This window comes from Trichomycterus rosablanca, chromosome 3, assembly GCF_030014385.1.
Source record: "Trichomycterus rosablanca isolate fTriRos1 chromosome 3, fTriRos1.hap1, whole genome shotgun sequence".
Lineage (NCBI taxonomy): Eukaryota > Metazoa > Chordata > Actinopteri > Siluriformes > Trichomycteridae > Trichomycterus > Trichomycterus rosablanca.
The window spans coordinates 30818226-30835776 of NC_085990.1; the positions used below are offsets into that span (position 1 = coordinate 30818226).

The 17551-nt window shown below is 36.6% G+C and overlaps 1 protein-coding gene across 1 annotated transcript in view; it reads left to right on the forward strand.

Annotated features, from left to right (window-relative positions):
• Positions 1-4752: 4752 nt before the first annotated feature.
• The window catches only part of sugct (succinyl-CoA:glutarate-CoA transferase), a 167390-nt gene continuing 154591 nt past the window's right edge, over positions 4753-17551 (forward strand). The window contains 6 exon segments of the mRNA XM_062991152.1: positions 4753-4883; positions 7108-7159; positions 7243-7316; positions 8325-8410; positions 11344-11394; positions 11535-11655. Coding sequence (XP_062847222.1) covers positions 4766-4883; positions 7108-7159; positions 7243-7316; positions 8325-8410; positions 11344-11394; positions 11535-11655 — 502 coding nt within the window. The 5' untranslated portion in view covers positions 4753-4765.

Genomic DNA, 17551 nt, shown 5'->3' on the forward strand with positions numbered 1-17551 from the left:
TTTTCATCCAATCCATTGTGGGGCCTTCGCCATCCTCCTAGCCACCCCCAAGTCAGTGCACTCTACAGGCACTGGAGTTTCTCCACACTAAATTCTTCAAACCATGTCTTTGCAAACCTCAGTTTGTGCACAGCAGCACAGTCATGTTGGAACAGAAAGGTGCATTTACTAACCTGTTGGCATTTTTTTTTTTACAGTATGATTGTTTTTATAGACCTTTTAGCAATGAGTGTGAAATATACTCTGTGTTTAGGAAGGACATGTATAAGTAGTGTAAAAGAAAATGACAAATATTGTAATTACTTGCTCACAGGTTACTCCTATGAGACAGTCAGAGATTCAGACGTTTACTTTAAAAAGAAAAATTTACCTTTAAGCCTGAATAAAAATGTTTTTTATATGTAATTTGACTGCAATATTTTGTGTCTAGGATGGAGGGGTGGTTATGTAATGTAGCTGCAATAAATCACTCATTTTCCACATACAGTAGCAAGTAACTGCTACTTCACACACAGTGCTTGAACAAAAATTCAGCTAACATTGCTAGTGAATAAGTCATGTGATTTTGTGGTGCCTAATAAACCAATAAACCAGGCAGAAAATTTATAAAAATCTAAATTAAGCACACGCAGGCTTTAAAACAAAATGATCTCAGAAAAGCCTGCCTGAGAGCCAAAACAAGCAGCCAGGGCCTTATACAAACATTATTTAACTTCAGTTTATTCCCAAATCAGTGAGCGTGACAGAAAAAAAGTGGCCCCAAACCCAAGCCAAAGCAACCTATATGTCACCACTTCACTCAGGCTGAGTACGGTTCTGCTGAGATGTGGGGATTTATTTGATCATTGAGGATCTGCTAGTCAGTGGTAAATGGAGTAATAATATGGCACTGAAAGCATATTACATGTAATTACATGTGGAACAGTGTGGAATAAAAATACCTAATATGGATTTGGTGTGGGTGCATGTGTAGGTGGTGATTTGGGTTGTGCCACGGTAACTGATCCTTTAAACAGTGACCTATATAAAGAACTATACTAACAGCACAGGGCTGTAGAGTAACAATTGGGTGAAATTGTAACATATACTGTATATTTATAGTGATAGACTACACAAGCTAATAGAACAAAACAGAAAAGGATATAGTGATGCACATGCTCAAGTGGCACTATTATGTGCTCTATGTTTATCCATGACCACTGAGCTGATCAGCTGTGCTATTGGCTGGCCGAGTGTCTACACTGACAAATGGCTGTGTTTGAGGGGGCTGGAAGTTATGATGTGTTATTCAGTTTGCAGTTGGTATTACATAATGGTGGATGGCATGGTGGCACAGCAGATAGTGTAGGTGCTCCATTGCTCTAATTATTCCTTTACAATTACAGTTTCATCCTGGTCAGAGTGTAGTAATGGAGATGACTACAGTGCAGCTACTTGCTTTTTGTTCTCAATGTAACTGTTGTTTCTGCTGCTTTAGGTTCACCATGAAGTAGCTGCTTTTCTCTTACTTTCTGATGGCTTTTTGTAAAATATTGTAATGCACATGTCCGGTGATGATTATCAATACACATTTTATTGTTGATTTGCCCTGAAGAAGTTTCTCTTTTACATTGTAATGTGTGGCAAGGAGAGGAAATTAAATGACTCACTACCAACCTGATTCTGCAGAAGTGCAGGGGCTGAACAAAATCAGAGCAAAGGGTAGACAAAAGGAAAATTACATTAACTTTCTTACAAACTGTGCACCAGGGGCGAGGATCAAACCGAAGTCACTTGGACAGAGAAATTGAGGAACTATTGATAGTTTTTCACTATACTTTGCTTCCATCATGTGGCCAACATTAGAACTGCAAAATTTAACAAGTACACTACATGGCAAAATACTTCAGTACAAAATATGGCCAAAAGCATGTGGAATATGCTATACGTTTAGGCATTTAAGCCACAGCTGTATAAAATATTTTTATACATAGAATGAGAACGTTTACCCTCAAGTCTTTTCGAATTGTAATTTTTGCCTATGTCATAGTGAATTATGAATTATGGTGCTTCCTGGCTGTGACCCAGACCCCCTAATTTGCTTCTGGGAATTTTTTTATGTTGTAGTTCATATAATTCTTTCTTTCAGCTATATGTTTTCCTCTGCGGCATGGTGGGTTGGTGGATAGCACTCACAGCAAGAAGATCTTGGGTTCAATTCCCAGGTGGAGTGGTTTCCTTTCTGTGTGACATGCAGTCAGGTTATTTGGAGATACAAAATTGTCCCCTGTCCAGGTTAAAGCGGTGGTAAAACTGACAATGAATAAATGAACAAAAGAACACTGTGCCACATGAATTTTTTGAAAGTCATATATGGGCCGCTCAGTTGGCTCAGCGGTAAAACACACGCTGAACACCAGAGCTGGGATCTCGAATACATCATATCGAATCTCAGCCCTGCCTTCCGGCTGGGCTGAGCAGCCACGTAAACAACTATTGGCCTGTTGTTCAGATAGGGGTGGGATATTAAAAGCCGGTTAGGGTCTCTCTCATAACTAATGCAATTACGACCTCTGCTGGCTGATTGATGGCACCTGCACAGAAACGGGAAAAGAGTGCTGTGCGGGTGTGTCTCTCTGTACACAGTGCTGATCTGCATTGCACTCGTCAAAGTGTAGGTGATAAAATGCATACAGCTGCCTACGTGTCGGAGGGGGCGTGGGTTAGCTTTGTTCTCCTCAATCAGAGCGGGGATCGGCATTGGTGGAGAGGAAGCATGACGCAATCGGGCAATTGGACGTGCTAAAAAAAAGGGAGAAAAAGGGGAGAATATACAGTATATATATATATATATATCAAATTATAATTAATATTTCATCAAATACTGATCTTAATTGTAAATAAACCCATTATTAAGGCTATTGAGAACAGTTTGCAAAGAAACAGTCAGACTGTTCTAATTGTCCTGCACAGATAACAGGTACGACTGTTTATGTATATTTTAAAATGTTTTTACTGTACTAGACGTTCTTTGTACATGTCCTTTGTACATGTATCTAATAATTGTTGCGTTACTTCTAAAACACAAAGGTGAAAAGTGACAAAGAGTTTGTTTAGAGCAAAATAAAGAACATTATCTTTTTCTTTATTTTTTGCTCATGCTTCTCTACACGCGTGTACGAGTTGTGGGCGGAGCTTTCGTTATAAGCCCATGGGGAATCAAATCCTCAATAAGACCGCAGTGCGCTCATGTTTTTACGTTCTTTGGTTTTGTTAACATGTTTTGCTACTGAATTCTATTGAAATTGCAGATAGTAATTTAATGTAATGCAAAATATGTGTGTGCACGTTGTGTTCCGGGGTGGGTGGTGCTAAAAAATAAAGCCTCATGTTTGATTCCATAAACCTAGGATTCGACTCTGACTCAGATTCTGATTCTAGATAGTGTGAAATCACGGAGTCGGTTCTAAGATTCAATTACATTTATTATTTACATTTTACTTTTATCCAAAGCGACTTACAATACTGTGACAGTATACAGTCTAAGCAATTGAGGGCCAAGGGCCTTGCTCAAGGGCCCAACAGTGGCAGCCTGGCAGGGATGGTTTATTACAATAAATTAGGAGGTTGATGTATATGCTGTTTTGTTTGACAGAAAATCCATGTTAAACACTAAAAATAAATAAATAATAATAATAATTATAAATAGCTTTTGCATTAGGAACACTGGTGTTGCTTCTTTTTAAAGCCTCCTATGACCAGTATTTCCTGGACCGGGCTCTTAAAGGCCAATAAATCCTAATAAGAAGAGCATTGTGGTGGCAGCTTGGTGGTGTTTGGAGTAGTATGTTCTACCCATGTTTATGTGACATTCCTTTCAACTTTCGAACATGTCACAACCTGGATCACAACCTTTGATCAGGATCAAATGATTAATACAGAAAATGGAATTTAATTCATGACACGTTTATTAGGCCTATATGATGTATTTATTTAATACTGCATATAAACACAAGGACATAGAAACAGGCACAAAATAGAAATACATCTTGGACCAATGAAAGGAATCACATACTTATTTACTAAGTCAATCACACCTAGGGGCAATTTAGAGCAGCCAATCCGGCTACTCCATATTTACGATGGTAGGAGGAATTTGTTTGTTTATTAGGATTTTAACGTCATGTTTTACACTTTGGTTACATTCATGACAGGAACGGTAGTTACTCATTACACAAGATTTATCAGTTCACAAGGTTACATTGAACACAGTCATGGACAATTTAGTATCTCCAATTCACCTCACTTGCATGTCTTTGGACTGTGGGAGGAAACCGGAGCACCCGGAGGAAACCCACGCGGACATGGGGAGAACATGCAAACTCCACACAGAAAGAACCCGGACCACCCCACCTGGGGATCGAACCCAGGACCTTCTTGCTGTGAGGCGTGGTAGGAGGAAAACGGACGTCCTAAAGACAGTAACCAGGTCTAAGGAGGCAATATTTATTAGCTTTTTAAATGTGTCTAAACTTATTTTCATGTATACGCGAACTCTGGCTGTTTTAACTTTTTGTTTAACTATGTTTTTTGTTTTGTTTTTTACATTCTCAGTAAATTGTGCAGAATCGACTCGTTTAGTTCCAAATGAATGGAATCAGAAATTGGAATCGACTTCTAAACTCCTGAGTCGACTCTTGTTTTTTGAGTCGTGTCTTGCTTCGTCTAATCGTAGAATCGACTCTTCATTAACTCTCAGACCGCTATGAATCGCGTTGTAGCAAGCATGTCGGTTGAGGGTTGCATTAAACTCTTTTCTTGTGTTAACAGAATACGACCATGTCTTCTGCACATGAAGACCGACTGTTCGTATGTTAGAAGAGCTTTCACGTCTGAACAAAAAGGTACCTGACATGACAAAATAAGAACAGCTGTATAGATAATGTTTGGGGAGCGTGCCCTACAGTGACAGTTACACAGGTACTGTGGACTCGTCTTTTATTACAATTATCAGCTCCAATTTAACATTTTAATGTTCACAATTAATGCCCAAGTTGTGTTTTTAAGTTGTTGACAGTGCAGATACTGGCTACTGTGAAGTGCAAACCAGTCAACCGCGGTCAAGTTAGTTTATAATGGACTTTCGCCTCACGTTCGAGATTCTTATTTCACGTTCAATAAACATCAAAATAATAAACAATATTGCATGAACTCACTCTGCAGTAAATGTATATTAAATAGTTCTTTTAGAGAAATGCTTCTTAGAGAGCGTCTAAAAAGTGCTTAAAGCCGATAACTTTAAAATGTTTTAAAGGTGGTAGTTAGCTTGTGACGTATTACTTTTTCTTATTATACCTGCATTACACAATAAAAGTCCTGCAGCATAAGTACAGTAATAATATGTAAAAAAAAAAAAAATGTATTTATGTAAATGTAAATATGATTAATGTTCTAGTAGTTATCTAGTGGCCTTTATGACAGAATAAAGGTCTTACAATTTTAGTATAGAAGCAAATGATATGAAAAAAAAACATATATAATAAAGGTTGTAGCAGGTACTTAGAAACATGTGTTACTTATTACAGGGTTTTTCAAACGCTGAAGCCATAAACAAATGGGTCGCAGAGAAAAACGATAAAACAGTAACTAAATAAACTTCTACGCGAATGCCCCCTTGTGGAGGTTTTATGTTACATCTTGTAACATTGCTTGTGTTGCCTGACAAAATGTGGGTTGCTTAAAAAAAGTTTGAAAAACCCTGACCTATATTATGTAACAATTGCTAAGACTGAATAATGCAAATCTGAATATAATACATGTTGTATTACTTACCTAGTGACATGTTTCACTCACTACACCTGAATTACAGAATGTAAGTGCTATAGTATGAGTACAATAATAAATTATATTAAATAACATAATCTTTAAAATATGAATAAATATTTTTTATTACATTTTAATATATAGGTTGTCACCATAGTATTAACTAAACTGGACTTACTAGTACTTGATCGTAGAATCATAGAAGTACTGTAGTATGGTTGCAGTAATAAATCACAAAATGTAAAAAATCACTAAAATATTTAAATGTAAATGTTATTAAAATTTTGTATTACGAGTACAGTAATAGATCATAATATTTAAACAAATACTTTACTGTAATAAATATTGTAGTGGTTACCTAGTGGCATACTACTACAACTGCATTATAAAACTAAAATCTTACAGTATAGCTACTGTAATAAATCATATAATATAAAAATCACCAAAATAGTCAAATGAACATTTTTGTAAAACAAAGCTAGTACCGTCAAACTCTCAATTTTATTTTTTATTTTTTCATCTTATAATTTATTTCTGTATCCATAAGTAATTACCCAAGATAACTACTACAACATACAATGTAAGATACCAAGCAATAGTGAAGTTTTTTAGGCGTCATTTTGTCCCATTCTTCCTGAACACATGAACACGTCTTAATGTGTTTTGGATTTGTTGCTGATAACAGTCTACATGGTCCTATTTGTCTTTGATCCAGAGCACACACTGTCCGTTTCTTTACAAAAAATCTGGAATACTGATTCATCGTATCACAATACACATTTCCACTGTGATGGTCCATCTCAGATGCCTCCAAGCCCAAAGAACTCAACACCGCTTCTGGACATGGTTAACATAAGAACTTTTTTTTGGCTAGCCCACCACTGCTAAGATCTTGGCTCTAATCTTAGCAGGTGCTATTGTCCAGCCGGCCGCCTACACAGATATAATTGGCTATGTCTAAAAAAAGTCGAAGCCAAGTGATTGTTTGGTGCCTTGTTCAGAGTATTCCTGTCTTGTGGCCTGTGTTTCTTCTTGGAATGAGACACATGGAACCCTGACCAGGATAAACTGGTTAATGAATATTAAATGAAAAAATACAAAAATAATTAGTTTTACGCTTCCTTTAGCAGTAAGAGTAACTGAAACACCCAACTTAGTATATGGGGAGGAGTGTTTACATACTTTCAACAATACAGTGTTCATACACTTTTGAGTTGTATATATGTTTAGTATGTGTTGGTATGTATAAACGTTTAAATGTCAACAATACTCTAAGAAATGTAAGTTTTCTCTACAAATCTGTAGGTTTGAATCAGCTAAAACCACTAGATGGCATTAAAGTCTTGGACCTTACCAGGTAAAATGAAAACGCACATATCTTTTGCTGGATGGTATTGTTTTAGTCCTGTTGATTCATAAGTTTTTTTCCTGTTGTTGCAGAGTATTGGCTGGCCCGTTTGCCACAATGATATTGGGAGATTTGGGTGCAGAGGTGATTAAAGTTGAGCGGCCAGGTAAGTTAATCTTAAATGTCTTTCTACTTGCAATATAAACACAGAGACACATTCCAAAATATTGTGGAAAGCCGCGAGGGGTGGAGATGCAACTTTGTGTCAATGTCTATGGCTTTGTAATGAAATGTCCAACAATCTTATAGTTCAGTGTCCACGTAATAAAAATATACACTAAATATAGCAGCTCAGTGACCAGTTTGTGAGCTGGTGAGGCGTAATGATAAGGGCCACGCTGCTGTTGCCAAAGTTTCGGAGGTTCGAATCCCAACCTGGACTTACAAATACAGATGTTGTATGACGTAACGTTTGAATGCGTCAACCTATAAGAGGAGCAGCCGAAAAATCGTTCAAACTCATTTACCAGTTTATGAAGTATACATACTCTGTGTTTACATACATTAGACCTTATCAGGCAATCCTTTTTAGAATACATTTATAAATATTCCACAATACTTTACCACAATTTTTCATCTAAACCTTTCACCACATTTCTTTTACAACAATTTTATTTATTTATTTTTTTGCAATACAGGCCACACCACCACCACATTTCTGAACTACACCAGCATAAGAGATATATGAGATCCCCACAATTGCATGCATTTTACCTGGTTTGTTTGGTCTGGTTTTCAGCATAGTGTTTTTTTTTTTTTTTTTTTTTTTTTTTTTTTTTTTTTAAGATTAAAACAGATCAACACAGCTTGATGCTTAAATCTCATTATTTGCCAAATACGTGTGTGTGCTGGCTTGCTAGCTGGCAACCATCAAATTAGCTGTGTCACACATTGATATTACAACAGTTCTTACATGAATTGCTTGCATAGAATTGTCTGTGGTTTGTAACGCTTTAGATGCTCAAATGCTACATACTGCAAAAACGAACACTTGGGTTATTACACTTGTATTGTATGTGAGTCGCTTCATCCTGACCAGGGTACCGGTGGGTTCAGGAAAACTTGGTACTATGTGGAAAAACAACTAAAAAGCAGTTGTTTTTGTGTTTTTCAGGTATGGGGGATGACACAAGAGCATGGGGACCACCTTTCATAGGGGATGAGAGTGCTTACTTCCTCAGTGTGAACAGGAATAAAAAGGTAATAAAGCTACAAACTCTTAAAACTGATAACAGTGTTAGTTGATAGTTCACTGACAGGTTAACAACTACCTATTAAAATATTAAACTTACTACATGTCAAAAGCTCTAGGCTGCATTTACGTACCCGGCAATAACCACTTTTGCTTTAAAGGGTAAAATATGCTAGCCCACCAGTGCTGAGATCTCATTCTCTCGGGTTCAGATCTCAACTTTGCTATCAGCCAGCCGGGTGCTTACACAGACACACTATTGGCTTTGTGTCTGTAAGGTGTGGGAAAATGACTGAACAGGGTTTTCTTATATATCTACCTCTGCTGGCTGATAGATGGCATCTGTACAATGAGACAGGAGATCATAAAGAGCAGTGTGTGGCAGATCCCATATGAACCCGGCTCATGCAGGTGAAAAGATGTGGTTGGTGCTGCAGGTGTTGTAGGGGGCATGTGATGGTTTCGACTCTCCTCAGTCAGGAGTGGAGGTCAGCAGCAGTAGAGGCGAATTATGATCAGGTAATTTGATAAGACTAGATTTGGGGAAAATGCACATACAGAAAATACTTTAACCATTTTAACCATGGCATTCTGGGAAAACTACAGCAAAGTGACTAGGGAGCTGTGAAACGTGGGGGGTGGTTTTGCATTTTAGATAGCAATCCTGCATTTACTAATCCTGGATTTGCTTGTCACAGCTCTGTAGTGCTTCAATATGATTTAATTAGCTCTTAGATTAATGGAACAATAACGTTTTATGAAGTGACTATTTGTTTACTGCGTTTTTAATTCTTCTCACATCTCCAAGTGATGATGCTGATTATACTGTCAGTACTGTCAGTCAATGCTGTTTATTAATTTAGGATTGTTGCTCAGTGGCACAGCCAGCAGAAAGTGATTTTGCCGTGTATTATGTGAAAGGTGAAAAGCATAAATATTGCGCTGAGGCAATCTGTGACCTGCCTTGTGATGAATGAGGCACAAAATGCTCATCATGTGAATGCCACTTTAGACTTGGTTGATTATATATATAAAAACTGCTTAATATAGCAAATGTGACAGTAGCAGAGAAGGTACAAAAATTCTGAACATAAGCCTGCAATGCATTTACAATGTGTATTTATTCCATTTTTATTTATGCACTTTCTTCCAATTTTAACATAGCCAATTAGTCTTCTGCTGCTGGGGATCCTAATTGTTTCAGAGGAGGGTATATTCGCCTGCCTCACAATCCCGTGGGTAGTCCCTCGACCCCTTCTTATGTGCCCATACTTCAGTAGATTTGAACATGAGGCCAGATATTGCACACAGGTAGTCACCCACCGATCTCTATGCTCCTCCACTTTGGTACAGGTGCCTCCTTACACAGCACTGAAGTCTCCACCCACTTATTAGTAGGGTCTTTCCCACCCAGCAGACTGGTGGCCAATTTTGTCAGCTGCAGGCACTGCCAATTGTGCCTGCTAGGAGGTGCCCAGCCGACCGGTACCAGAGCTGAGAACTTGATTAAAAAACTTCAAAGTTTAGCCAAATAACCTAGATGCAGCTGTTATTTTAAATCCATGTAAGACAGCAGTGTTTAATGTAACATAGTTAGTTCTACCTAGATAATTAGATATGAAACATAAAGTATACACAGCAGCATTATACACATATTCCTATTCACATAGATTTCCTATTTATAATTTAAATGTAGCCTTCCCTGTTTAAGATGGAAATGTGTAGTTTATCATTCATACACAATCAATTTGGAAAATTTTATCTGCTTGACTTAGGTTTGAAGCACATTCTTGTTTCTTGTGGCAGCAGTGCAAAATGCAGCACAACACCGGTGTTGTAATAATGTATTGAGGTGCATGCATTTATTTTAAGAGCTGAATTTTTGTTGAGTCAGTTTTCAGCAATACCAGATTTTTCTGAATTAGACTGATGTTTGTGAAATCCACTGCTCACACTTCATTCACATGTCAACAGTTAGCTGGTGAAACGGAATTTAAAGGAACTTGAATGATTACAAAGCTGTTAAGCTAATCATAAAAATCTTACTATAATTTATTAAAATCTACTGCATATAAAATGTAAGCATAATGTAAACATGATGCTGCACAAGGCAGTATATGCTGCACTGCATTTTAATTTCTGTTCCTGTTGCCTTATTGTAAGTATTTAACTGTTACAGGAATTAGTTATGGCACTAATGTTTGTGTACATTTTTGTCATATATATTTAGTACAGAAACTGTAGATTGAGACACAGCCATTATACTTGTAAGCCACCAGCTTTCCTGTATAAGGAAAATGTTGTTTGTCAGTAAAGGAATCATAATCATATCCAACAATAAATAAATGGTTAAACTCTAACCTGTTTTATTGTCTTTGTCTGATGTTGTTTCAATGGAAAACCATTTTAGTAGCTGGATTTGGCAGTTTTGAATGAGAGCTTATAGCCAAAAATTGTTTCTACCCTTGTCTCTCGATGAGTAATTCAGTCGAGGTGTGTTCTATAATGGCCATAACTGGACTCGCACCTTGCTTGCAGGGTAAGGTAGGTAAACTCCAGAAGGTTGTAGGATATATTTAAGAAATGATGAAAAGTGAAAAGTGTGAAATAACAAACAAAAATATTTACAGAATATGTACGTTAAATGAGAGGAGTACCAAATTTACTCACTTTCACTGCAGAAACTGTAGACACAACTATCGATCAATTATCCACTCACTTAACCTATTAAATGAGACCTTAAATAGACTACAACTGTTTTCCCCTACCCAGAACATACAGTTTCAATCAAAATTATTGGGCCCCAATTGCAAATTCAAGTTCAATGTATCATACTTATTTAAATCAATGGCATCAGTTTGTTTTTTATGGGTTTTAAGAATTTCTATGTGAATTCAGTTTAAACACCGTTACATTATTTTTTCTTTTTTTGTGATTTCAGAGTATTGCTGTTAATCTTAAAGATCCAAAGGGGGCTAAACTTGTAACAGAGGTAAATGATTAACTAACATGGTTTCATTTTCACATATAACCTCATATTTAACCTGTTATGGCATATGCAGTGATCAAATTACTATACGTACACACACTGGCTCACAGATTTCATCTCTGTGGTTTTGCTAAATGTTTTAGCTTGCTAAGCAGTGTGATATTCTGGTGGAGAACTATCTTCCTGGTAAACTGGCTGGGATGGGACTTGGATATGAAGATCTGAGTGAAGCAGCCCCACAGCTTGTTTACTGCTCCATCACAGGTACTGTTTTTATAATAAAACCAACTAACTTTAATAGCTAACTTTCCCAGCTAACTAGAAACTTATTAACTTTCATAGTTGATTTTTCAGGACAGTATGTTAGGGCATTTTAGTGCATGAGTGCTATTGGTTCACCTGGCTACCTAGCTGGTTAATTTTATGCACAGTTGTGCACAATCTTGTGTAATTAGCAACTGTTTCTGTCATGAATGTAACCAAAGTGTGTAAAACATGACGTTAAAATCCTAGTAAATAAATTATACACACTTGTGTCACCCTAAATCTCAACACTAAAAAAGATTTGCAGTAAAATTAGGATAGCCATTCCCAAAGTGGAGACATGAGTATACATGTAAATATTATAAAATATATGTTGATGATTAATGGTTATACATACACATTAAACTGTGGTTCAGTGTTATGGCCAATGAAAAAAAGGTCTTCTCTGTTTTTGGACTGTGTTGCGAGGTAGGGGCAGTGATAGTTCAGTGGTTAAGGTACTGGACTAGTAATCAAAAGGTTGCCGGTTCAAGCCTCACCACCACCAAGTTGCCACTGTTGGGCCCCTGAGCAAGGCCCTTAACCCTCAATTGCTCAAAATTGTGTTCAGTCGTAATTGTAAGTCGCTTTGGATAAAAGCGTCTGCTAAATGCCGAAAATATAAATGTATCATGTACAATTTTGCCCAGGGCACTATGTTGACATAATCTGGCACTGGTCCAACTATAACCCTGACCAAAATATAGCTGGTAATAAAAAATGAATGAATTATTCCACATTATGAGCAGGTGTAGCTTTCTTAAAAGCATATACTGTGCTTTTTTTTTTCATTTTTGTCAGGGTGATGTTTGTTGAAGAAACTAAATTGTCATTAAGCTAGTATCTGTAACTAGAATTTAGACATTTTAATGGTAACCCATAGAGTAGTTAATTACAGAAAAAACTTACAGTGTACAGTAATTGATTGTAGTGATCCTTGTACAGTATGTAAAAATATGTTGAATTTTGATGAAATTGCAATTAACAGTTAAATAGTCTTTTCTTTTAACTTAATAAATATAAGTAATATAAGTATAATAAAAATATAAGCATAACCATTCTGTAGCATGACTTTATGAATATAAGCATAACCATACTGTAGCAATACACATAAATTGTATTGTACATTTACATTACATTACATTAAATACTATCCTGGTCCAATAAAATAAATAAATAAATAAATAAATAATAATAATAATAATACAATTATTAAATTATTTTATTTTGGTATATTTGTTCATTCTAATTTTATATTTTAAAAGATGATTTAAGAAAATTGTCTAAAACTGTTTTTAAATAGTCATTTTAATTGGTAGGATAAAGTTATCCAGCAACGCATGACACTGTGTGGAAAAACTGATTAATCTTTTAGTTTTAATCAAGCAATTATCAAATGTAATTGATATATTTTGATACAATTAATATAGTTTAAAGCAACAAAGCACCCAATAGCACAGTGATAAATCTATTTCCAGCTTAAATGAATACTCTTAATCATATTTGTGATTACTATTGGATTGACTCTTATTCAGTGAGAGGAAATGTGCAACAACTTACTTTAAGTGCATATATTAAGTGCGGACAGGAAGAGACTGAACAAACTTATTAAGAGGGCCGGCTCTGTCCTGGGGAGCCCCTTAGACCCAGTGCAGGTGGTGGGAGACAGAAGGATGTTAGCCAAGCTGGCATCCATGCTGGAAAATGACTCCCACCCCATGCATGAGACTCTGGCAGCACTGGGCAGCTCCTTCAGTGATAGACTGCTTCACCCTAAATGTGGGAAGGAGCGGTACCGCAGGTCCTTCCTTCCTGCTGCTGTTAGATTATACAACCAGCACTGCTCCAGATAGATCACACACACACTTTAAATTATTATTCATTAAAATTTGCAATTTTTTCCCCATGTGTAACTATTACAATGTGCAATATTCTCACGTGCAGTTATTTGTAAATATGAGTTTTTCTGACTTTTTATTATTATTGTTATACATGTAGTGCTGTACTATCCCTTTGCTGCTGCAACAATGTGAATTTCCCCATTGTGGGACTAATAAAGGATTATCTTATCTTATCTTATCTTATATTCACTTTAAATTGACAAAAGTATGTACGCCCCTGCATTAGCTTATAATTTATTTAATTTATTTATTAGGATTGTAACATCATGTTTTACACGCTTTGTTTACATTCATGACAGAAATGGTAGTTACTGGTTACATAAGATTCATCAGTTCACAAGTCTTATGTCAAACACAGTCATGGACAATTTTGTATCTCCAAGTCACCTTACTTGCATGTCTTTGGACTGTGGGAGGAAATCGGAGCTCCTGGAGGAAACCCACGCAGACACGAGGAGAACATGCAAACTCCACACAGAAAGGACTTAGACTGCCCCACCTTGGGACCGAACCCAGGACCTTCTTGCTGTGAGGCGACAGTGCTACCTGCCTGCATGAGCATATAAAAGTTGATTGAGTGCTGTATTCAACTTTGCAGCTAGAACAGCCTTTACTGTTCTAGAGGCTTTACAACATAACAGAGTGTCTGGCAATCAAAGTTGTAGATTAACACTGAAAAAGCAGCAATAAGTCAATAAGAGAATTGCACAACAAAAACCTGAACCGTGCTCCATGTGTTAAACCATTGCTAAAATAGGATCACAGTTCCTTTTCAAAAACTGCACACCAGCAAGACCAGTTAGAACACTTCTGGAACAGTGTATTCTGTTCAAACAAAACGAAGCACATAAAGTACATTAAATAATGAAAAAGGTAGTTAAATACTAATTTATTTTTACTTTACATCTGTGTTTCACTTTAATACTTCTTAATTCGAGAACCTTTGTGTGCCTGCTTGATTAAACACACACAGAAATAACAGGGTTTAATATAAGCTGGTGCTGCTCTTTGGCATGGTTTTCTCTGTGTAATAGAATGGGCAAATGTTATTGTTACCATAACCACGACTGGCTGAGATTTGTCACCATAATGGCTGCCAGAAGGTAGTTTTTACATGTCAGACTCCTATAAAGCCAAACTCTATAAGCAAAAAGAAATCTTGGTTTCAATTAATCATGACAAGTACCTAAATCACAGAGCTTTACAACAGATGAAATTAAATGTTTAGAGAACAGTCTGGACTCTGATAATACTGATTGTCCAGGTTCTTGCAAAAGGAAATGAAACACATTGTCAGTTAATTGGGGCTTTGACTAATTAAAAAACTTCACATAATATCTAACCTGTTGTTAAATCCAAGGAATGAACTTGTGGTACATGTGGATTTAAAAGTGTCAACAGTTTTTGGTAAACAGATATGCTGACCCAAAACACAAGTTCATGAGCTTACCACTATAAAGAGTTTACATAGTTTACATGCTTGTGGGTTATTACACTTTTTAACTCACTTTCTTTGCCCTTAATGAACCCAAATTCAGAAAAAAAATATATATAAAATCATGTTAAAATGGATGGGAAGGTGATGGGAACCAAACAATAGAAAGAATATTTTACTTTCACTTTTTAATGATGTTCAACTGTGTCTCCTCAGTGAGCAAATTGATTTTACATCATCTGATTAATCAGTGGTTTATGGTTATTAGTTTTGGTGATGACGTGTAAATGTTATGCTCAGAGCATGAACACCTTGAATTTATAAGTGCTTAATCTGGGTTTTTCTGGGTAATCATCTCTTTTACTAGCCATGCAACGAGGCGGATCATGCTTTAAAAGTAAACTCATACAATCAAAATCAAAACCCCAATGTACATATTTTCATTTCTTTGCAATAAACCAACCGAACAAGAAACTGTTGACTGTGCCACTATGGCTAAGACAAAACGTTAAGAAAAAGGTTATTAATTGCACAAACAAGCAAAAAGACAGCAAAGACACAGAATGATATTAGAGATACAGAAAGAGGAAGCTATCACCGGCTGCCAGCTTGGGCATCTGTGGACCTTCCAACAGGACAGTGATCCCAACCATACCACTAGGGTTTGATTTCAAAAGAAGTCCTGGACGATTCTGGAGTGATGTCACAGTCGCCCAACTTGAACCCCATAGAATATCTTTGATGGGATTTGATGAGGGTGGCTGCAGGACGCAAACCCCAAAATATTCACAAACTGAGAATTGAGCTGCAATTTCTCAGGAGCGCTGCTAGCAGCTGGTGTCTGGTTATGCGTCATGTTTGTAGCAGGTGATAACAGTAATAACGATGAAACCACTTGTTATATTAGTTGTGTTTTATTAGTTAAATAATTTATTTACTTATTGGAATTTGAAGGTCATGTTTTACACTCTTTGGGTACATTCATGACAGAACAGGTAGTTACTGGTTTCACAAGATTCAGTAGTTCAAGTCTTTAATAGTAAACACAGTCATGGACAATTTCGTATCACCAATTCATCTTACTTGCATCCCTTTGGACTGTGGGAGGAAACCGGAGCTCCTGGAGGAAATCCACACACACACAGAGAATGTGCAAACTCCAGGGACCCGAATTGCTCCACCTGGGAATCAAACCCAGGATCTTTTTGCTGTGAGGAGCTAGTGCTACCCACCGAGCCACCATGCCAACTTGCCATCTGTTAGTCAAATAAACCACTACTTGTTTTTGTTGCTGACCGTGTGCATCCGTTTACAGAAACTCGACATTTAATGGCAACTTCCAGTATGTTCCTGTAAACAATCTTTTTTTCTTTCCAACACTTATTTCAATCTTACAGAATGTCAGAATGTGTTCAGATGATGCAGCACTTCATGCAGCACTGTGTACTTCTCAGTAAGTGGTGAAAAGCATGCCAATAGTTCTGTTTCATTTACAAAATGTTTTGCTCTCCACTTTTAATGTGAAGGTCACAATTTCAGCGAAATTCCCATGTTCGTCATTCATTATAAAAACTTAAAGGCATAGCCCATGAGACCTCATTAAATTGTGGATAGCGGACAGTTAAATTGAAGTGATTTACAGCTCTCATTTTTGCTGCTTAATTTTTCTCGTTGAGGGTGATTTTTCACTTTATGCCATTGTGTGAGTGTAAGACCCATGTGGAGCTGAAGTGTGATTGATGCATTATAGAGCCATGAACTCATTGACTTGAGCCATTAACCAGACTTCCATTCATGTATACAAAATATGCATGCAATTACATTATGTGCATATTTATCAATGGCTGCTGGAACTGTGTTCTGATGTAGATATATTGCTTATTTTATGAATAAATGATGACTAGTAAAACTGGAGCCATCCTAAGCACTTTCTTAGAAGTTTGAGATTTTATGTTGCACCTTTTGTTTTAAGAAGTTATAATTTATATATTTTGGGCCTTTTTTAAATTTTAATTGATAGCAGTATTGTCTGATAAAATGTTTAAATAGCTTTTGTTGTATTGTATTGTATTGGAATTTAGTTGCAAATTGTACATTTTTATTAATATTAACAGCTAGCCGGTTTTTATCCATATAGTTATATATTAAGTGCATCTAAAATGCAATATTTACAGTGGGGTCAAAAAGTATTTAGTCAGCCACTGATTGTGCAGGTTCTCCTACTTAGAAAGATGAGAGAGGTCTGTAATTTTCATCATAGGTACAATTCAACTATGAGAGACAAAATGAGAAAAAAAAAATCCAGGAAATCACATTGTAGGATTTTTAAAGAATTTATTTGTAAATTATGGTGGAAAATAAGTATTTGGTCAATAACAAACAAGCAAGATTTCTGGCTCTCACAGACTTGTAACTTCTTCTTTAAGAAGCTCTTCTGTCCTCCACTCGTTACCTGTATTAATGGCACCTGTTTGACATCGTTATCTGTATAAAAGACACCTGTCCACAGCCTCAAACAGTC